The sequence below is a fragment of the Agelaius tricolor genome, unplaced genomic scaffold, assembly GCF_023055355.1.
Source record: "Agelaius tricolor isolate 1412-34295 unplaced genomic scaffold, bAgeTri1.0.p SCAF_9, whole genome shotgun sequence".
Lineage (NCBI taxonomy): Eukaryota > Metazoa > Chordata > Aves > Passeriformes > Icteridae > Agelaius > Agelaius tricolor.
The window spans coordinates 34,549,889-34,572,767 of NW_027269269.1; the positions used below are offsets into that span (position 1 = coordinate 34,549,889).

Here is a 22,879-nt window from a genome sequence, read left to right on the forward strand (position 1 = left end):
TTCCTCCTTCTCTTGCACTTTATTCTTTATTGCATTCTGTTCCTTCAAGCCTTAAATCCAACCATCAGTACCAGCTCCACATGTTTTGGTCCAACTTTATCCCTTCCAACCCAAAATCCACCTCCTTAAATCTATCCTCGGCACCAAATCCATATCCCAGCTCAAAATCCGCACTCCCTAGTACGAAATCCACGCTCCTCAGACTCAAATCCACACTTCAGCCCCAAATCTACTCCCAAATTCCTCCCCAGCTCCAAATCTACCCAGAGTCCCAAACCTACCCCCAGTACAAAGCTATCCCTAAATCTGCTTCCCTATCCCCCAAAGCTCCAAATATGCTTCTTTAATCCCAAATACACATCCTAAGCCCCAAATCCACCCTCTCCTGTTGGATGCTCCTCCCTCCCAGCCCCTCACAGAAGCCTGTCCCACCCCAAAAAGCAGACATGTTGGCAGTAGCAGGTTTATTCTCCAATTTTCTTTCAGAGGAATAGGACAGCCATGGTCAGCAAGAGGCTGGAGCAGGAAGGGAACTGTCACCGGTGTCAAATGGTGCAGTTCCCCTCTCCATAGCGCCGGCACTTCATCACCTTCAGGTAGGTCTCCACTTTGTGCAGGTCCTTCTTGAAGCAGGAGAGCAAGCCATAGTTCTGCAGTAGCGCGTCCTCACTGCGCAGGTGGATGTCAAATTTCTCATACGTGGCTTTGAGGATCTGGGGACCCCGGGGGCTTCGGTCCTGCAGCTCCTGCAAGAGGATTGCGAGGTTCTGGGGGAGGTGCTGGGGGCCTGGGAATGACATGGGCCACAAAAACCTCATGCAGGCTGGGGCAGAGTGGCTGGGAATGGCCCTGAGAGTGCTGGTTGCCAGTGGCTGAACATGAGCCTGTGTGTGCCCAGGTAGGCAAGGAGCCAATGGCACCTGGCTGGCATTAGTCATGGTGTGTTCAGCAGGACCAGGGCAGGAACAGCCCCCCGGCCCTGGGCACTGCTGGGGTACCTCCAGTCCCGGGGGCAGTTATGGGCCCCTCCTGGCAAGAGAGACACTGAGGTGCTTGAGCATGTCCAGGGAAGGGAACAGAGCTGGGGAAGGTTCTGGACCACCAGGAGCAGCTGAAGTAGCTGGGGAGGCTCAGACTAGCAAAGAGAAGCTCTGGGTGGACCTTCTCACTCTCTGTAACTCCCTGATGGGAGCATGGAGTCGGGTGGGGATCAGGCTCTGCTCCCAGGGAACAAGTGACAGGACAACAGGACACAACCTCAAGCTGTGCCAGAGGTGTTTCAGGTTGAACATCAGGAAGAATTTCTTTGCAGAAAGGATTGTTAAACATTGGAAAGGACTGCACAGGGAGGTGGTGAAGTCACTGTCCCTGGGGGTGTTCATGGAATGGCTGGACATGGCATTCAGTCCTCTGGTCTAGTTGACAAGGCAGTGGTCAGTCTTGGACTTGGTGATCTTGGAGGTCTTTTCCAACCTCAGTGATTCTGTGATCTTCCACAGGCCCAGTGCCACAGTTCCCACTGAACTTTAAATGAGAACAGGGGTTTCTCCCTCCAGTCTTAAAGAATATTTCAAACATGTTTTTGAGTGTATGTGTTTTCAGGAAGAGCAGTGATGCAGGGGTGATGCTACAGTGAGAAGGGAGCTGGGCACAGGGCTGCAGGGAGGGAGGAGCGTGTCTTTGGGGTTTTAAAATAAAGAGTAAGTTGCAGGGTCTCTCTGTACCTCCTCCAGTCAAGGAGACAGAACCAGGGAAATAATTCTCTCTTCTCTCCCCCTTTGTCAGAAAACAAAGCTCTAACCCAGACCCAAGCCATGTACATCTGGATCTGAGATCTGCACTCCTCCTGCCCTGCTGTGGTCACCAGCTGCCACAAACAGGAAAATTTTGGTTAAGGAAAAGGAGCCTTAAAGGGGTGAAATATGATAGTTTGGCTGGTTTCCGTGTACCATTTTCTAATGCGCCCAAGCACATCCCAAATGGGGACCAAAATCATAGAATCCTGAAGTCACAAACTGGTTTGGGTTGGAAGGGACCTTAAAGACCATCTCATTTGAAGCCTCCCTGCCATGGGCCAGAACACTTTCCACTAGACCAGGTTGCTCCAAGCCCCATTTAACCTGGTCTTGAACACTTTTAGGGATGGGCAGCCACAGCTTCTCTGGGCAACCTGTGCCAGGGCCTCACCACCCTCACAGTAAAGAATTTCTCACCCACACAAAAATCTGGATGTGGTACTGATACCTATCCCTACTTTCTCCTGCTGAAGTGCCAGGACAGAAGTCTGTTTACTCTCTGAGTCTGACTTTCAGAGTCATTTTAATGCTGGAAGATACAAACAATATTCCAGACTCATTTTCCACAGCTGCAGGTCTCAGAGCTCTAGCTACAGGGTGAGCCTGCCAGATAAACTTAATTACAGAATAAACATAACTGAAAAGGTGTCCTGGCAGATAATACACAATTTCATTTAAAGCAACAAAGCAAAAATGAAGTAGATTATAAAGGGGACTTAAGGCAAAGGTAGAGAGTGGCTTTTTACATGGACAGATAGAGACAGGACACGGGGGAATGGTTTTTACAAAAAGAGGAGAGATTTAGATTAGGTATTAGGAAGAAATTCTTCCCTATGAGGGTGGTGAGGCCCTGGCACAGGCTGCCCAGAGAAGCTGCGGCTGCCCCATCCCTGGAAGTGTTCAAGTCCAAGTTGGACATGGCTTGGAGCAATCTGGTCTAGTGCAAGGTGTCCCTGCCCATGGTGTGGGGCAGCTTTAAGGTCCCTTCCAGCCCCACACCATTCTGTGAATCTGTGACTAGTTCTTCCTTGAAGAGGATCACCCCACAGCTTTCAGCTCTCTGGATGCTGTAATGGTGTATGAGAGAAACACCAGGGTGCAGGTTTCCATCTGTACACAGATGTTTTTATAAAATATTGTATCATCACCAAATTTGCCACATTTTGAAGTATTTTACATGGAGATGTAGCAAACATTATTTTGCTGTTAGTACAACTGAATATTTTTTTGTTGCTGGGTTTGGGAAGACTTTATGTGTGAATTGTTCTGATTCCTGAGCAGTAGTGCTTTGTGATGGGTGTTTTCTTATCCTCCCTAGTGATGAAACCCAGTGTGCAGTATCATGATCTCATTATCTAAAGGTAAACAAAGTCCTAAGGATGCCACTGGTCTTCAGAGTGGAAGGTGGTGAGATATCTCAAGGATGTGTGAGAGCTGAGTGCCCTCTGTCTAGGAGATCTCTGCAATTCTATAGTCATGCTACATGCTGCAACTTACCCTCATCAGAGCTTGGATCCCTTCTTCCAGGTCCTTTAGTTTTTCATACACTCTGTCTGAGGTGCCAAAAACCAGATTGTTTGTGAACATCTTGCTTAGGTACTGCACCGGCGTCAGCCAGGACTGGATGAGAACCAGGGAAAACTGAAGAAGCTCCATGTCCTGAAATTGGGCAAGAAAAGGTCAGAGCTGTGCAGGGGTATTTGATAGCATGTCCTGCTCCCTCTGGAACACCTGGAGATGGGCTACCACTCCTACAGCTTCAGCAGACACAAATTTTTCTGGCTGAAGAGCACCACCCAGACCTATGTCCTGTGCAGACAATGGTTTTTCTCATGCTTAGGGTGGGAATGTGATTTACAGTGTAGCCCAGAAAAGGATTTCTTTCTTCATGCAGGGTTCAAGTAATCAAAAAGGGAGGAGAGGGATGAAGCACACTCTAGTGTTCACAGATGAAAACACTGTTCCTGCAGTGAAGCACAGCTGGGCTCTTCAGGCAGGCCTGTGCTTGTCCTGAGAGTGAAAAAAACTTACTGATTTCTGCTGAGCATCATCCTTCTTCATGGGAGCAGGGATGGTTTCCGAGTAACAAAATGCTACCTGGGAATTCTTGTTTGTGTGTCTTTGGTCCTCTGGAATATAGGTGCGTTCCTATGGAGACATCCCAAATACACACAGATCAATTGCCCATGTTCTGAAGAAGATCTCCAACACTTCCCAAGCTGTTCTGAATGGTTACTCTTTGCAAGAAATAAATTATGAGGTGCCTTTGGACAGGCTTGGCAGGTAGGAATATTGTGTTGGCATGATACCTACTGGGCCTAAAGGTCTTCCTATGTCAAGATGTTGAGGTGAACAGAAACCACATCTAAATTAGGTTCTCCCAAGGAGTAAATGATCCCAAAGGACAGCTCATGCCAGCTCCTGTCAGCAGAAGAAACTAGATAGTTTTAAGCACTCAGACTCTCCCAGGGCCAGAGGTGACCAAGGCAGGAAATTTTTGTCACATATCTGTGCCATGTCCCAGCTGATCTTGTGCAGCCATAGTCCTGGGAAGGGGGGATGAGCAGGATCAGAGTAGGAGGGCAGAGGGCTAAGAGGAGGAAACAGGGTCCAGTCTGATGGGACATAACCTGTGCTATCCTGTTTACACCCTGTCTCCTCATCAAAAGAGGACAAAGCAGACACCAGTAGATGAAAGGTGTCTGTTACACAGTCCTGAAGCCATCAGACTAAAGCAGAGGAGATGACCAGAGACCACAGCACTTACAAACTCCTTGTATGTCTCGGCAGCCAGGAGGTGAAGGTGCTGAGCCCTCAGCACAGCGTTGGCAAACAGGCTGGAAAGGGGCACGGTCGGGAAGGCGGCAGCTTGCTGTGGCCACTGCAGTCCCAGAGTCATCATGGCAATGGTGAGAGGAGAGAACCATGACCCTGCAGCAAAGCACAGCAAAAGGTGTTAGCCATCCTCAGGAAACTGGGTTGAGGAGGGAGTGGCACCTGGGAATTAATTCCCAGTCTCTTCTGTCCATGCTGTCTGAAGGCTCGTCTTCCTTGGTGCCTCTTTGCACCAAGAGTAGGCTTAGCCTTCTCCAAAATTCTTTGAAACCTTTTCACCAAGACCTGCCCCCACCAAGAGCCTGTGCTTCTCCTAGTGTTACCAGCACTGTATTCCTGGGTGGAGTCATGGTTGCTCCATGAAAACTAGTATGTGTCCCAATGTTTTTCCCTGATAGAGTCATGGTTTTCCTTTTCTCATGAAAAGAGCACGGTGCACTCTGGTTACACGAGCAAGCAGGGGATGATGAGTGCCAGCTGAAGGCCTGGGAGCACCTCGCTGTAGCCATGGTTTATGCTGTACTGCTGATGGGATGCTGGCTGTCTGCCTCGCTGGGGTGAGAGATGGTGGCACAGGATTACCTGTGCTCTGACTGGCTCTCTGGGATATGACTGCAGAATTTGGTGATCTTTGTCAGCCTGAAATGTTTTCAGCCTTTGACACCTGACTCACACTAGTGTCTGTCTGCTGTGAAGACCACAAACTTAATCTCAGACAAATACCCCTTGGAGGAGAAATGCCCTGGAGCCTGTAGGACTTGGCCTATTCAGACTAAAGATTAATTCATGAATTAAAGTCACATTGCAGGGAAAGGTATTCTTTTTCATTGGTTTATAAATTGCCATATTTAAGTCAGGGCTATCAGAGAGTTGTGTATCCCACCACATACCACCCCATCATCATCTCCTCTCACCCTACACACATGGCAGCACTGACAAATCCATTAAAACTGTAATAAAAAGTACCTGGAGCCATTTCTGCCTGGTGAGTTGTTCGGGTGTTGCTTGACAGTGAATATTTCCTCCTTTCACCTGTCAAGGGGAACTGTTGAGCCACCCTTTATATAGCAGGGAGTCTGTTTAAAATGGATCTGTGTGTCTACGACCACAACAACTGTGCATCTTCTCCGTGCATAAATGCACAGCTGTTGACAGTGGTGTTGCCTCATTGCAGTAATTTATACACAAATGTACAAGTTGGGAAGGTTGTTTGCCTCAGGATAAAGTCAGTGCTCAATGATTTTGTCATATCCTACTGTTTATCGAAAACAGAAGTTTTCTGGTCATTGGAGTACCCATCCCAAGTCACATCAATGCTTTTTTATGGTGGAATTTGCTTTGTCCACCTGCTCTTTCCTGTCTGGCTCTGCAGCCTTGGCTCACAGTTCACAGGCCTGACTGACCATTTTGGGAGATTTCTGACTTAAAGCAAGTGGCTAGTTGTGCCAGGGGAGGTTCAGGTTGGATATGAGGGAAAATGACTCCTCAAAAGGGTTGTACAGCCCTGGCACAGGCTGTCATGGGCAGTGGTGGAGTCCCCATTACTGGAGGGACTCAGAAGCTTTGTGGATGTGGCACTTGGGGACATAGGTTAGTGGTGTGCTTAGCAGTGCTGGGGGATGGAACAGTTTGTCTCAGTGGGGCTTTTCCAACCTAAACAATTCTGTGATCCTATGTTTTCCCCTTTTTTGTTAGTGGGGATAGAGCTGGATGGATGTTGTCAGATTAATCCTATTTCTTTCAATTTCTACAAAAATATCAAATGTTCAGCGAATAGTATTGCTGAGCTGGTTTGCTGTAGGTGTGACAAAGAGCTGCCATGCCTAGGCACTTGTTTGGGTTCCAGCCTACCCACTGCAAATCCAACTGCCAGAGCTCTGGGAAGTTTCCCTCATTCTCAGTCTGTGAGGAGATCTGGTTGTGAACATCTTCCTGCTCCTGAACAGACTAAGCAGAGGCTTGCTGTGGAAAGGAGGTAGAAGAGATAGGGAAGAAAAGGTGGGGAAGAGAATCATAGAATCATGGGATAGTTTGGGTTGAAAGAAACCTTAAAGCTCATCTCATTCCTAGCCCCTGCCATGGCATACCTTCCACTAGACCAGGTTGCTCCAAGCCCAGTCCAGCCTGGCCCCACAGCACACCTATACTTTCTTTTGAGCAAAATGAAACAGAACCTCAGATGGGCAAATACAGGGGGATCTTAAAGGCCTTTTATTCCTCATAAGGCACTGATTACCCCAAACCACACTGATTTGAACTTTTATTGGGAGTTCAGGGTCTATTTCTTTCTGGTCAAGTGGTGATTTGTTTTCTCCAGACCCTGTGTTTGCCATGCCTCCCCCAGACCCTGTGTTTGTCATGCCTCCCACTGCGGGTCCAGTTTCCAAGAGGCAGCATCGTCCCTGGTGCAGCTGGAGCATAGGGTGGAGAGGTGGTTAATAAACATGCTGTGGAGAGCATGGTCTGTTCTGAAAAGCCCCTGGGGTGGAGATGTGGTGGTGTCACAAGGTAAATGTCAGTCCTTGCACAAGTGGGAATGGCTATCAGGTATCCCGTCACCCAAGAGCCAGCAACATCTGGTTGTGTTTTTCTAGTCCAGGATATGTTTAAATAGATCAATATTTGTCAGAGATGAGCAGAGCAGCAGTACCTCAGCACAACCCACGCCCTGCTGCCTGTGAATGATGATAATGTACCACTGCAGCACCTTGCACCCATGTTCTGCTGCCTCTCGCTGTCACTGGCTGGCTCTCTAGTTTTGTTAGTGAAAGCTTGGTGCTAAGTCAACGTTTTTTATGTTGTAGCCAAGCATGGAGATGCTGGGATGATCAGCCTGTGGAATTCCCCTGAGCCTTGGGTTGTCCCCAATAATTTCTGGGCATTAAATGAGAAAGAAGCATTGTGGGGAAGGCAGTGTGACTGAAGTGTTGGGCTTGGGCACACCACTGGCAAAACTATAGTTGCATAAGCTCTTAAATATCAACTTAGCCTTTTTTTAGATTTCAGACACAGGCATTTGCAACCTAAAGGAGTATCTCTTAAAATCACGTGACATTTTCAAGTTCCTTTTCTTTTTTGAAAGAGAGAAAAACCCCACTTCTCTTCAGCATGTTCACACATCCACCCACCTTATCCTGAGCATCACCTACTCTAACAAGTTTCATTAAAGAAGTGAAACAATTCTCCTTGCAGGTTTATGTGCTCCCTGATTCCCAGAAGCCCCCCATTTTGGGATGGCTGTGTGGAGAGGACCTTCCCAGCCTGGCCTTACCTTCCTACCCCAACCTTCCTTACCTGGACCTTCCCGGATAAGCACAGCTGGTAAGTCCTGACCAAGGAGCCACTGCCAGCCCACAGCCTAGGCTCTATACATTGTAGGACAATGACATGACTGACAGAGGATTGAAGTGGCAGTTGATACCTCTTCTAGCTCACTGCTCGGAAGGTAAATTCCTTCTGGAATTTATGGATTTTGCTTAATGGAGGTAGGACTGCACAATTTCCCGGAACCCATTTGGAAAGATTTTAGAAACATAAATTCATAGAATGACCAGGATTGAAGGGGACCTTAAAAATGATCTTGTTACAACTCTGTCCACTAGACCAAGTGGCTCCAAGCCCCATCCATTTCGGCCTGGAACACTTTCAAGCAACAGCTTCTCTGGGAAACCTCTGCCAGGGCCTCACCACCCTCACAGCCAAGAATTTCTTCTCAATGTCATCCAACTCATCCCTCTGTCAGTGTGAAACCATTCCCCCTTGTTCTGTCACTACACTGCCTTGTAAATAGTGTCTCTCCATCTTTCTTGTAGTTTCTTTTATGCTAAAGAGGTCCAGGACTGCAACTCAGTCTATGCAAAACCAGCCACCCTTGTTCAAGCAGCCCTGATTCCAGTTTCCAACATGTGGAAATGTATTTTGCGATTATTTTTTTCTGAAAACCCTCCTGTTTTCTGCATCCATAAACGTTGGCTGGAGTTTTTAGCCCGCTTCCTTACTAAACCAATCTAAACCATGCTGTTTTTCTGCCTTACCAGTCAGCCTGGAGGTCTGCTGCTCATGCTCATTTGCCACATGGACCATTACCTCCCTCCCCTGCTTCTGCAATTGTTTTTCCATAATAATTACCCATAAGAAAAATCATATACAGAGAAGTGTGCATAAGCAGTCAGTAAGACTGCTATCTATGAAGTGCAATTTCCATATGACTGGCTTGGGGTTAGGGTTAGATTAAAGGGGTTTCAGGCCCAAGGAATAATCCTACCCATGTCCTGGGGAATCTCACAGTCACTGCCTGTGCCTCAGTTCCTCCATTAGTAAAATGATGGTCCTGACACTCATTAGCAACACAGGTGGAAAGCAGGTAATGATTGCGTAGACACAGGTAAATTAAAAATAAATCTCGCCGCTTCTGCTGAAAACAAAGCAAAGTCAGTCAATTTTGCCCCTTTCCAGTGATTTTTTAATAAGTCTTTTAAATTGAAATGCAGCAACAGCAAGTTGTCCAGGAACAGGCAGCAGCAGGGAATAAAATACAGACTCTGGGAAGAGTAATTCATTCCCATTTTTTAGTTTCTCTTTCCACCAGTGGATCTGACATCATCATGTGTCTCCCAGTATGAGCTGCCACTCAGGAACCTTCAGCCTTAACCCTCCTGGGCTGAATTTCTTGGTCAGTGCCTCTCCAAATAAATGCACTGTCCTAGGAGATGCCAGTGGGTCGGAGAGGGAAGGTGCTGAGGTCAGACCCCAGCTCTAGCTGTGCCACAGTCCCATGGAGATTCCCAAAACAGGTTCTGCTGAAGGGTTTTCTGTAGGGTGTGGAGAGGAGCCATCCCAAGGCACACAGTATGAGGAGGACTGGAGCCTCTCCACTCTGGGGATGGACTGTGAGAGGTGGAATTGTTCAGCCTGGAGAAGAGGAGGCTCTGGGGACAACTTATAGGCCCTTCCAGGGCCTAAGGGGGCTCCAAGAGACCTGGAGAAGCACTTTGGACAAGGCTATGGAGTGACAAGACAAGGGGGAATGGCTTCACACTGACAGAAGGCAGGGTTAGGTGGGATACTGGGGAGAAATTCCTGTCTGTCATGGTGGTGAGGCCCTGGCACAGATTTCCCAGAGGAACTGTGGCTGCCCCATCTCTGGAAGTGTTCCAGGCCAAACTGGATGGGGCTTGAAGTAATTCCAATAGTGAAAGGTGTCCCTGCCCATGGCAGGAGTGTGGAAGATGTTTTATAAGGTCTCTTCCAACCCAAACCATTCTGTGATTCTATGGCTCAGGGTGTTCAGCACAAGATGTCACAGACCTGCTGACTGCTGGGTGCTCAGTTTTGGCTTGATCTTGGCTTCCATTCCAAAAAAAGGCACTTTCTACTCCAGTGGTGCTACTGGGGGTGGTCAGCAAATACAGAAACTGCTGGCATGGTTCAACTGCAATTTTATAAGTCTGCAAGAGGGCTTGCTCAGTTTGTAATTTAATTTTGGAAAAGTCATCTTACTGCCTGCCTCAGTTTCCCCATGTATGAAAAGGGGTTTTGAAGAGGAGCCACTTTCAGAAACATTCCCCACTGGTTCAGCTCCCAGCTGGCAGAGTTAGGAAGAACCCTTTTCCTAGGATGCTCAAGAGGTGAATTGGACCAGCCCTGAGATGGGAAAGGATGTTGTGTGACCACGTACCTGACCTCTGTGCATTTCTCAACCCATTTACAACAACAAGCTCAGAGGTAGTCATATATTACCCATTTATTAAAATGTACATTTCTGGGGAAAACCCACAGAAGTCAAAGATTTGGTCCTTCAAACTGTGTTCTGGGTAGACTGCTTCTCAGGGTATTAGGGTTGTGATTCCTTCCTTTTTGTTGTTATGGTTCACTAATGCATGTTCATGGTCTAATATCTGCTTGGTTTTGTGCTCTGATTTTCTTCCTGCTTCCCTGCATCACTGTTTTCAATCTGACTCCATCTCATCAGACAAATTCAATCTGAAATGCTGGCAAATGTTTTCAAGTGAATTAAAAATTTGATTTATTTGGTGTTTCTGCTGCCTCAAGAAAGGCCATATATTCTCCTGATATTATGGGGAAATTGCTCTGAATTTATGAGAAAGCCAAGCTCAAATTATGGTTATTGAATATTTCCATTAGCAAGACTCTCTGCAACTATGAGATTTTTCTTCTTCTTTGCTTAAAGAGACGCTTGAATGAAAACCCTGGGCTGTTTAGAACTTGACATACTCAAAATTTGGCCCTTCCTGACTCCTCAGGGTTCTCATGCACCCAGCCAAGAGCTCTCAGTTACTCCTCTCTTAAGGCATTATTTATTTTTTACATTTAAATCCTTAGCTGAGATTTCCAGGACCTTTAATTGTTTTTATTTTTGCTGAGGGTTTCAACCCAATGTTTAACCCATTCCCCAGGAAGAGGCAAGGAAAACACCCTGTTTTACTGCCTTACACTTCAACCACCATTTCCTGAGCCACTTTCCTCTCTCTTCCTTGCACATCAGTATTTCAGTGTGCAGCTCTAATTTCAGTACTAAAATCTTGCAACTACAACCACTAGTCTCCACAGGGAAAAGCTATCTGAATTTGCATGACACTGGCAAATTCTTGGGGCAAACCCACAAGATTGCATCACTCAGTGGGGAAACCTGGCAGCTAAATTCTTCTAAGATGCCATCTTTGAAGGAACCATGGAATCACAGAAAGGTTTGGGTGAGAAGGGACACGGCAGTTGATCTCATTCCAGTCACTGCCATGGACTGGAGCACCTTCCATTAGACCAGGTTGCTCCTAGCCCTGACCAACCTGGTCATGAATACTTCCAGAGATGGGACATGTGCCATGGACATGTCCTACTCCCACTGTGCCCACTGTGAATCCCAAATGCATGGCTCATTTCCTCTGGACACAACAACTAAATTGCTTGTGGACTTCATGCCACTGGCTTCTCTCACCTATTGATCCCTCTTTTAAGTCCTGACTGTGACACTCAGGCTGGGTGGAAGAAGGTGCTTCGTTCAAAATGTTCTGTAAGGGCATTAGAGATTTCCCAGATGCTTTTCAATCTTAAGAGCATCCAAGCAATTTGGAGATACACTGCACTTTGTGTCTGCTGTTTGGCAATCAATGAAAGAGTCTGGATGAATTTGAGGAGAAGAAACAGAATAGTCCCCCTTGGTGGAAATAAGCTTATTGCTATAGAAAAGCACAATTATACAGTGATGACTATTAAAAAATAATTAAATAAGGATAATTAGTACAACGCTACATTAGCTATCAGATACTGATGATAGTCAGGACCAGCTGTTGATGATGTCTCCAGACTTCAGCAATGTATTACTACACAAGACAGGTGGTTTCTGCTCTGTGAAACACCTCATGGTTTTATAGCTCACTAGTGGTCTATTGACCACAGGTTAACACTGGATCAGTGCAGCAGAGCCTGTGCTTCACCACATGAGACACTTCTGCTCACATCTGCTTATTTCTAGGGTAATTTCATTGATGATGTGTCAGAACAGAGTCATAAAGCCATCCAAATGCTATCAAGCACAGCTGACACCTTTATGATGCTTTTTGCAAGTTAATCACTCACAGCTTTAATGACTGAAATGGTCATTGCTTTTATAGTCTGGATTTCCTCTCCCTTTGAAGGAGAGTCTGAGTTGCTTCTACCACCACAAGAGAAGGCAAAAGGGAAGCATTGACCAAGCAGAGGCTTAGGGAAAACCAAGAATCTAATACCTAAATTTTTCCAGAAAAAAAATTACATGACAAAGCAGGGCAGGATTTTCCCAAAAGTGAACTTGGCCCTTGGGGCAACCCCAAGTTGGGAGCTGCTGGTGACTTGTTTGTGCATCCAACATCTTGTAAATGTCAGACAGTGAGCAAATGGAAAGGGAATGCCAACACACGCCCAGTGGCTGGAAAGTCAGGGTGAAACTGGATTGTGGTGTCTAAACATTTCCCCAAAGAGCCTGTATTTACAAGGTTTGTCTTTTTACAGCAACAACTATGAATAACCCTGTTCATTTGGAGTGGAAATTCATGTCACAAGCCCTCTGGTTTGGTTGTGGACCACATGGCCTTTCCATCCCTATCTCCTAATGTAAATCTATTCAGATTGTGTCAGCTGCTTAAGTAGTTGGTCAGTTCTGCTGACATAACTGTCTAATTGTCCTCATTTATCGTGGCTCTTCTGGATGGGATTGCATTGTGAATTTGTAATTCAGCGCATCTCTCAGAGACTGGGGGCAGATGAGTGTCAGATGGGGAATGGACAGACACATAACTGGCTGCAAAAGGAAGTCGTAATTCATTCCCATTACAGCTTCTTGGCTCCATCTAGGCTGGGAGTTTAGGCAGGCAAAAGATCTAGAAAGATTTCCCTTCTAGTAAAACCTGCCATTCCTCATCAGACAAATTACCTTGCTGGATTTAGCAATTTAAGCTTCATCTTAAATTACATATGTTTTTCTAAAGGTATTTTATATAGGGTATTTAATAACATTTTATATGTGTTTTTTTAAATCCCATTTCTTAACTGTGCCATGCTTTATTTTTTTCACCTCACAACTTACCTCAATGAACATTGTCTTTCCATCCCATTTCTTTCATACAATTTCCCACAGAGTTAGTTTCAATCATAATGTTTCTCTCGAAATCATCCCTGCAGAAACACTGCCTGCAGGTGAAGGCAGATGCAAGTCAATCATAGAATGGTTTGGGTTGGAAGGGACCTTAAAGACCACCCAGTCCAGACCCATCAGCCTGGGTTACCTTGCGATCCCCTGAGAGGGCTGGTCTGGTGGTCACAGTAGGTCCCTGCCCGGGAGGGGATGGAATTTAGTCCATCCTCATCATCTCCTTCCAGAAAATAATAATTTTCTGGAAGGAAAATAATAATTTTCTGGAAGGAAAATAATAATTCCAGAAAATAATAATTTATATTGCTCTTAGATGAACTAGTGGCATGAGAAACCAAAGCCTCTCTCACTTTTAGTTTCATTTTGCTGTCAGAGAGCACTAGCAAACTATCCCCATATCCTTTACTTGTCCAGAACAAATACATGAGCAACAAAAACTTGTCATAAACAAAGTAAAAGCAAGTGGCTTTGAAAACATGCCATCAACAGTCTCTTTTCCCTTGTGTCATTTCTCAGCATACCCCTGCTACCAAACATGCTCACACACATCTCTTCCGCAGTGGGTTTCCCTGTGTAGGTGCTTCAGGATTCCTGGGTGTATTTGAGACCAATTCCATTTATCTTCCCCATCATAGTAAAACTGAGAGCAATCTGTACCTGGGATGGGGCTTAAACATTGATGAACTTGTGGGTTAAATAACTATTGGAGGTCATGGGTTTTTCCCTATTTGCTTTCCAAACTCATGTTTACATATGAGATACCTGTGCTTGTTCCTGGGTACAATTCGAACAGCCTGTGCAAGCTCAGAGATTAAACAGATGTGCAAGCTCCACCTTTTTAAAAAGTGTAATGCAGTAATTTGGTGGCTGAAAAGACCTTTGTAGACAGGTCCCAAAATTGCAGTCATGCCCATCATGTGAGGAGGAGGAGGCAGTATGTTCTCCCATGCATCCTTGAACCTCTTGGCAACTGCGTGGCTGCATCTTTCCCTCCTCTGTAGAAAAAAACAGCAGAGAGACAGCTTGGTTTCTGCCCAATGTTCTTGATTTTTGCAGGGAATGCTATGGCAAAAGTCTGGGATCTGAACTGGAAAAGCTCTGGAGATTCTTGGTGAAACAGAGCTGCTAAAGAAGGATGGAAATTCCCTCTCAGCTGCATCAGCACTTGGAGCCACCTACCCCAGCCACCCCTATGAGCTCTTCCCTCTCCTTCCTTGCCCCTCTGGTTTGATAGTCACAGGGAAAGGAGCCTTTTAATCTCTGTGTCTCACCCTGCCCATTCCCAAAACATGATTGCAAGTTTTCCTAGGCCATGCTGATGTTCTGTGCCATAACCAGGATATGTAACAGACCTTCACATGGAGGGCAGGTCCTAACTACCACCCCCTGCCTTAATCTTTTTCCTCATTCTGTATTTAGACTCCATAAAATTTTATATTTAATTTATATGGAGAAGTTAGGGAGATGGAAGGAAATAGTGATCAACTCTATAAATAAAGGGATAAAAACCACATGCACCATAAAGGAAGGGATAATCTGGACAGGAGAGGAGGTAATGCCCTAAGGGAAACTTACTAAAGGGAAAATCAAAGCAGAGCTAGCCAAGGCTAGGAGAAGGACTGTGGAGGGGGTTGTAATGAGATGATCCTGAAGTTCCCCTTCCAACCCAAACCATTCTGAGATTTTGTGAGGAAAAAATAAGTTTTTTGCATTGCAGGAGCTGGCCTGGTTTTGATGTGGTACATAAAGTCCTAGATATTCCATAATGTCATTGCTGGCCAGATGAGAACCACAAAATAAATGATCCACAAAATTATGGCTTTAGCTCGAGGGTGAGATGTGCTGTGACTTCACTGAGGGGTGCCTACTGGGTGGGCACATGATTCACTAAAATTGTTTAGAAGAGAGCAAGTATTTTCTTCAAGGAAAAAAAGACACCACCTTATTCAGAAAGAGTTAAAAGGTTCTGCTGCTTAAGAAATTTAAATCCCTTCACAGTTGTCAAAAGTAAAAAAAAAAAAACAGTGGGGGGGAAAGGGAGGGAAAATTACTGGTAGGTAGGTTCCTTCTCTTTGGCGTGACTGAGACCCAAGAGAAAGGCTAACACCAGAGATGCAGAAAGTATCTTTTTCATGTCCAAAGAAATCCCTTCAAGACAGGATACACAGCTCTTACGATACAGTTATTAAAGTTATTAGAAATGCCTTTGCCCAAATGAAGGTGGAAACGAGACCATACGCCAAAGTCAATAGTATGGATTTTACCTGATACTAAATATGAGAGGACACCTGTCTGCACCTCTTGGGATGCAGCTAGAGAGGTTGGGGAGAAGCAGGCTGGCACAGCACTGATCAGGATGGGCTGCAACAGCACAGCATGTTCCCCTTGGCATTCCCTGGTAAAACACCTTCCTGCAAATTTGAATCCTGTATTTGGTCCAGAAATCACCTCTTGGCTGCAAGAAACCAACATCTGCTTGCTTTCCTTGCCAGCTCCACACATCCTGCCAGGGCATCTTGGTTAGTGAAAGGAAAGACTTGGGCATCACCAGTGAAGTACCTTTGGGTTGCAAGGCTCCTGAGATTTTGGATGGATGGGAGGTCTGTCAGATTTGCCCAAGATTTGCAGCTTTGGGTCCTTGTGAGGCAGATATCTGCTCAAACATGGTCTGAGCCAGCTCACAAGGGACACAAAACATGGTACAGCTTTCTTCCCCAGAGGGGAAGGATCCCTGTTGCATTTTTCCATTCAAGGACAAGGACATGCTTTTGTCCAAACCCAGTTGTGTTGTTTACTCTTTGCCCAGAGCCTGCTCTGTCATTACCTTTAAGAGAGGACCAGGCAAAAAATGTCCTGTTGTGGAGGAGGCTGGTGACTCAGACAACAGGCACAAGGACAAGGTGTGCAGCCTTTCCACAGTGCAAATATCCTCATTAATCATCATTACAAAATCCAGGCAGTCACGAGGACCATTGAATGTGACAGAATAAGAGAAGGAAGGGGAGGGAAAGCAGAAAGTCAAGGAGGATCCTTGCTCCAAGGCTTCCAAACATCCTTGAGCTGGCCTAGTGCTTTTCTAGTAATACTTGGGGAGTTTGAGGTAATACATGCCCTGATCTTCCTGTTTCATCTTCCTGTTTCATTTTTCCTTTTTCTGATCACTGTTGCTAGGTAGATATGCTCAGGGCATCCTCTCTGTTTGAGGGATGGCACTGGAAGATCCACATTTTGCTATGGAGCACTTCTGAGCTTTCCTTGAATGCCAAAGGGTCAAAGAAGTAGAGAAGTATCCCATTTTTTTTTCTCTTTTTTTCCCCCAGGAGAGGGAGAAAAAGAGAAATTGTATATGTATTTGAGTATTTCCAACCATCTGCTCCTTCCAGGGACAGCAGTCCAACACATACCCATCTGCCCAGCATGCACTGCCTCACCTGCCTGCTCAGGGTCCTGGTTCAGCTGTTTCCATGACAAGAAACAGTGAGATGTAATTGGAGGCTCTTCCTTCCCAAGTCAGTGGGATGCTGATGAAAACAAATGCAGATGCCATGTTCTGAGATGCCTCCCTGCCTCTCTCTCTGTCCTGTGACCTGTCCCACCTCAGCTGTTAGGGGATTTATTATCATGAAACCTCTATCATAAAGATAAATAAACTTGAGGCTTTTTTCAAGGAAAGAGGCTCTGTTGAGCTGTAGATCCTCTTCTCTGCGAGATGCCTACATGCTGCTGTGACAGTCTCTTTTTTGCATGTGAGGACCCATCTGTAATGAGGCTGAGAGTTTTGACCAAGGTGAGATTTGTAGTGGATCTGGGTGATGGAGCTTCAGTGCTTCTCCTAGGGGCCCAAAAGCCACCCTTCCTCCTCTCCATGTACCCCTCATGTTTACCTCTATGTATCTTTAGACAGATGTAACCAGAGGCGAACTTGATTTGGTTTTGGGAAGGAATCTCGACCCATGTTTAATATTTGGGCTGTAATCAAACACCAGCTTTGACCCCTCTTTTTTCCCACAGTACATCCATGCTCTCATTGCGTCCATCTGCTACAAAGCAAGGCCATAAGTCTGCTTCAAACTTTTCTGCTCAAGGTGCTAAAATGCTACAGAAAGAATTCTGTACAGAGAATTCTGTACAGACAGCACAGGGCACCCATGAAGGGTTTTTACATTCACATGTAGACCATTTTCCACCATCTAGTAATCTGGATTAAAACAGACTTGTCTTGGCCACTCTGATCTAAGTTTATTTAAAACAAACTTCATCTGGGATTAAAAAAAAAAAAAAAAAAAAGCCCCAAACACACTCTTTTCCCCAGCAGCCATTTCCAGACTTTTGCTGCCATTACCGTGAGTTTCACTGAATCACAGAATGGTTTGGGTTGGAAGGGACTTTTAAAGGTCCCCCAGTTCCAACCCCCCTGCAATGAGCAGGGACACCTCTAACTAGTTCAGAGTGCTCAGAGCCCCAGCCAACTTGACCTGAAATGTTTCCAGGGATGGGACAGCCACAGATTCTCTGGGTAAACTGTGCCAGTGCCTCACCACCTTCAGAATGAAATAATTTCTTCCTCATGTCTAGTCTGAATATATCCTTTTGCAGTTGAAAACCATTCACACTTGTTCTATTACTGCAGGTCAAATAAAATCTCTGCCTCCATTTCTTACAAGCCTCCTTATTCCCATGCTCCATACTGTACAAACCCAGACTGCTGGACCTCTGCCTGCATTTGCAATTTCAAGGATACTCATAGCAGTAGGGAAAAGAGGACAGCACCTTTATCAAGAAATTCCTATTGGAGAGCACAGCAAGAATAGACTGAAACACAGCCTAGATAAAGCTATAGAGTCCAGGACTGGTGGTTTTAAGATGACACCCAATGGTGTGAAGCAAGACTGCAGCTAAGGTGTTCTGGCCACTAGGCCAGGAATAACCTTAAGTGTGCAAACTGTCCTTAAAAGATATCAGATTTAACTGGAACATGAAAATAATTTTTTTTTAAGTGAATGCAGGTGTAATTTCAGCCTGTGGCTGGTCTGGAACTGCCTATCCCTTCCATCTTCAGAGATGTTCATGGTGGTTTTGTAGTGATTTTTATTTTACTTTATTTTATTTTATTTCATTTCAGTTCATTTTATTTCATTTTATTGTATTTTATTGTATTTTATTTTGATCAGCGGAATATTTAAAAGACCTAGGCAGGAACAATGGTCCTCACACTGTCCAATGGGGATAGATGGTCATCCTCTAGTACAAAATAGGGATGTGCTTTCCATTCCTCAGAGGTGGTCTTCTGAAATTCTGGCACTGCCCTTACTTTGGCCAAGGTAAGCACTGTGCATGCTCGGTGTTGGAATGCAGCTGATACAGGCCTGGGGGCAGGGAATGCTTGGTAACAAGTGCTCTGGCACCTTCGTATGGGATCAGTCCCTGGAGGCTGACTGTTTAGGAGGCTGACTGTTTAGGAGGAGAGTATGCCACTTCTTTTGAGAAGGGCTTTGGGAAGTTCTTCTCTTCGATGGATGCAGTTGGATGGGTTTGGTTGAAGTTGTAGGTGGCAAGAGCTTTTTCAGCTGACATATTTGTGAGCTGTTTTTTGCCTGATATGTTCAAGTTTGTAACTGACTTGTTGAGAGTGAAAAGAGTTATTAGCACAAAGGAGTTTGTGTTGCCTTTTGAGTGTGGTGCAAATACGAGTCTGCACTTGGGAGGAGAAGATCAGCGAAATATTTTTGTCCTGACAAAGTTGATTGGAGAGCAGTGGCATTTGCAACTTGGATCTGCACTGGGTGTGGATTAGAGCTAGGCGAGGTGAATGTCCTTTGAAAAATTTGTTTTCTTTTCAAGTGGACAGCGTCATCATGTGGTTGTTTTTATGAGTGCTCATGGCGCCCAGGAAAAAGCCAAGTGTTTTTCTGTCCCGTTAGTGTGGGAGCAGTTAGGGTAAGATCTCTGTTGTGGATCCTGGCTCTTTGAGACCGAAAGAACATGACCGGGTATAGCGCTGGGAAGGAAAACAAATCATTTTATTGTTGGCTGTGCAGCTGGTAGGCTGCAAAAAAAAAGGGAATTCTAGCTCGGCTCATTTTCTTCTAGGACTTCTTTCTGTGGGACCAGCTGCTGAATATTTCTACTTTTGTAACTGCTCTTTGGCCTGAGATTTGGATTGTTTGTCCTTGGTCCCCAGCTAGAGAAGGAATTGTTTTGTCTACCTACACTATGAAGAGAGCTTCCTAACTCCTACTATGCTCAGAAGCTCAGAACTACACACTAAAGCAGTACAGAATTGAAAAATATAAAAGCTAAAACCCAAGGCATAGGCCTACCAACCGAATTCACCTTGGCAGTCATAAGGATTAAAATTCAGCAAGAGCTACTTGTGCTGCTACCTATGCCTCTTCCAACCCCTCTGTGGAAACAATTGTGCCTACCTTTAGGCTCCAGGATCAATGGTAAATGCAGTGGAGAAGGCAAGGACAGGTGAGTTGGTGTGGTTTATGTGGGGCACGTGAAAGGTGCAGCCCTGCACCTGGCTTTTACTTCTAGAGCCTTTTTCAATTAGAGCAGCTAGTGGATGCTTGCAACAAAGACATGAGAGTGAAAGAAGTGATGGCAGGTCTATCTGGGAAAGAAGATTCATTGTATGTTTCTGTGTCAGCCTTCCCCTCAGAGCAGCCAACAGCAGGAAACCTTTAATGAGCAAAAAAAACCTGTGGATGTTTTTCATTTTTTGTGTGCATATTTCAGCCTTCCAAAGCACATTCTTCAACCTGCAGCTGTTCATGCGAAGTCAGAGCTAACTCTTCTGATTTGTGAGACCACAAAGCAAATATTTTTGGCCTCTGGGCCCCATCTGTGGAAATTTTTACACGGGGGCGAGTTTTGGCAGCATTTAAATAGTTATCAAAAATCACTCCTGAAGAGCACTTAGGAGCATTGTTCTGGCCTGGTCACAGAACACATTCATTGCTGGGCAGCACGGACAAGGCTGTCTGAGGTTTGGGAACACACTGAGGCACAAACAGGCCATGCCTCTGATCTCAGGTCACAAACAACCTGTGAAAAGTACATATTATATGGCTCTACGCAGATATTTACTATATGTATTTTGTTGTATTGATTAGTAGAGCCGTATTAACATTTTAATAGTATGATAAATGTAGTTTTGTAGTTAAAAGGTAACTTTTGTATTTAAAATAGGAACTATGTAAGTGGGATATTTTTTTTTCTAAAGAAAGGAATGAGGTACTCGCACCAGATAGCAGCCACAGGACACCTAAATCTTTCAGAGAAAGAATTTATTGCGCCATTATCAGAAGAAGCTGACTTCTTCCTGCCTCGCTCAGGATCGAAGGCGCCGTTAGGATTCAGAGGAAGAAGTCGACACTGACCAGACAGAATCCTTTGTTTGAATGGAATTTATGCATCATGTATGAGGTGTATGAATATGCAACAGGCTATTGTTTTTAAGGGTTAATCCTTTGTTAATGTGTGTCCTTTTTCGGGCTTATGCTGCCCAGAAAAAGGTACCCGGACCGTCCGTAACTCTTTTTTTCTGTTGTCTCATATTGTCCTAATCCAAATAGTCCAAATTATTATTACTCTAATTGTATTACTATTTTTATAACCATTTTATTATTATTAAACTTTTAAAATTTTAAAAACAAGTGATAGGCGTTTTTCACACAACCACAGTTTCAATCCCACTTTAAAGACAATCTCGATTTAAATCACGGCAGGAGCCCCCCTCGAACACCGCATGATCAAAGCGGCGCAAACAACACCGGCGCCGCCTTTCAGCCCTCCGGTGTGACACCGGTACCGGGTCACCCCACGGCGGCCGAGCAGGACAAAGGCAGCGGGAAGGCAGAAAAGAGACGACCGGAGTGAGACACAGGCCGCCACCACTCCAGGAGCCGCCGGCCCCGCTCGGGGGCGGTCGCAGAGGACGAGGGGCCCCGCCCGGCTCCGCCTGCCCTCATCCCCCGCCATGGGGCTGACCCGCCCCCGCCATGAGGCGGACGGCGGCTCCGTGCAGCAGCCGGCATGGAGCGGCTGGGGCGGCGCGGCCGGACGGAGAGGTACCCGGCCTTGGGGGTGTTGTTTCCCCCTATCCTCCTCCTCCTCCTCCTTCTGGCAGGTCAGCGGGACGGGCGTGGGGCGGGGGACGGGCGCGGAGCTGCGGGCAGCGGGTGTGAGCGGGGCCGGCGAAGTTTAGCTCCGATGTGGAAGCTTTTCCGATTGAATTGGCATAGGGAGTTGCAAGGGGGTCCCCGGGCTGTCCCAGCAGAGCGGGAGCCCCTCTCTGGCTGCAGGGAGAGTGAACCTCGAGGAGACAGGGCTGAGGGAGGACCTCATTAACGTGTATAAATATCTGTAAATATCTGAAGGGGGTGTGCCAAGAGGATGGAGCAGAGGCTCGGTGGTACGGAGCAGTGGAGCGGGGAGGGGGGGCAACGTGCAGAAGGTGATGCACGGAAGTAACACCTGATCATGAGGAAGAACTCGACTATGAGGATGTCCACACAATGGAACAGATGGCCCAGAGTGGTTGTGGAGTTTCCCTGAAAAGAGATAAGTCAGGAACCGTCTGGATGCAATTCCGTGCCACGTGTGCTCTAGGAGGATTCGGCTTGAGCAGTCAGGTTGGACCAGATGATCTACTGTGGTCCCTTCCCACCTGACCCATTCTATGGTTCTGTGATTCTGTGAACCCACCCGTGTAGAATAGACCCATGATGTGAAGGGTGAAGGCACCTCTGCCCTTTTGCCAGGGCAGAGCCTGGAGGTGTCCTGGCATGGCATAGCTGGAGCCATGAGTACCCATGCCAGGAAGAGGTGACATTGCAAAAGCCTGGAGCTGCTGGCACAGGGCTGTGCCAAAGCCTTGGTATGGGGTGTCCTGAGATGGCAGCCCTGCCAGAGCCATGGTGTGGGGTGTCCTGTGTGGCAGTCATCCTGCATTGCTGCTTCCTATAGAAGTGCCTGTGCTACCCATGGCCTGCTGTTCTCCCTCTGGAGATGGGTGTCCTGCTGGCTGCCCCGATTGACTTGCTGGCAGGGCTGGTTAGTAGGATGATGGGTTGGTTGTTCTGGGTTTTTTCATGTGTTTTTTTAATCCAGCGGTCATCTCACAGGGTTAGGGTGTGTCTGCCTGGGCTGCCCCATGTGCTGTGTTGCACAGCCCTCTTCAGCCCACGCTTGGTGCTCATTTTCAAGTGAAGACCGAGTGTGAGCAGGTTCAGAGAGCTGACCTGCTAAAATCCTGTGAGCAGTCAGGCTGTGAGATTGGTCAGCAGCATGAGTCAGTGAGCAAAGGAGTCTCAGGGCAAGGTGGGAACTTTCACCTGCTTGGGGCAGGAATGGGAGCATGGCAGAAGCCGAGATGAGGAAGGGTTGCCCGGATCCCAGCACACCAACCAAAAGGGTCAGCACAGATGAAAGGCAGTAATGGCAGTGGGAGAATTAGAACCTCTCAGTGAGTTGCAGCCTGGGAAAGGGGAGCTACAGTGCACTGGGAATGCAGAAGCATGGTTTGCCATCTTTGATTTCAAGTCTCTGCCACTGCAGTATGTGACCAAATAGGTCACCAAGGGTGATGGTGTAT

The 22,879-nt window shown here is 46.3% G+C and overlaps 2 protein-coding genes across 2 annotated transcripts in view; one reads left to right on the top strand and one right to left on the bottom strand.

The window, feature by feature from the left end:
* Positions 1–545: 545 nt before the first annotated feature.
* LOC139593239 (somatotropin-like) lies at positions 546–8,714 on the bottom strand. Its single transcript, XM_071433927.1, has 5 exons — positions 8,666–8,714; positions 4,564–4,727; positions 3,828–3,944; positions 3,294–3,455; positions 546–746 (listed from the first exon to the last, which is right to left on the bottom strand). Exons 1-5 carry the CDS (start codon positions 8,712–8,714, stop codon positions 546–548), a joined length of 693 nt encoding a protein of 230 aa, XP_071290028.1.
* Positions 8,715–21,318: 12,604 nt separating this feature from the next.
* Positions 21,319–22,879, top strand: part of CYYR1 (cysteine and tyrosine rich 1) — a 29,266-nt gene continuing 27,705 nt past the window's right edge. The window contains exon 1 of the mRNA XM_071433915.1: positions 21,319–21,412. Coding sequence (XP_071290016.1) covers positions 21,319–21,412 — 94 coding nt within the window. The remainder of the gene's footprint in view (positions 21,413–22,879) is intronic.

Bases quoted from the DNA above. Each gene is read 5' to 3' on its own strand.
- LOC139593239 (XM_071433927.1), bottom strand. From the start codon at position 8,714: ATGGTCCATGTGGCAAATGAGCATGAGCAGCAGACCTCCAGGCTGACT. The intron at 4,728-8,665 runs GTAAGGCAGAAA...GCTTTGCTGCAG, and splicing joins GCAGACCTCCAGGCTGACTG to GGTCATGGTTCTCTCCTCTC. The intron at 3,945-4,563 runs GTAAGTGCTGTG...ATGTCTCCATAG, and splicing joins CCGAGACATACAAGGAGTTT to GAACGCACCTATATTCCAGA.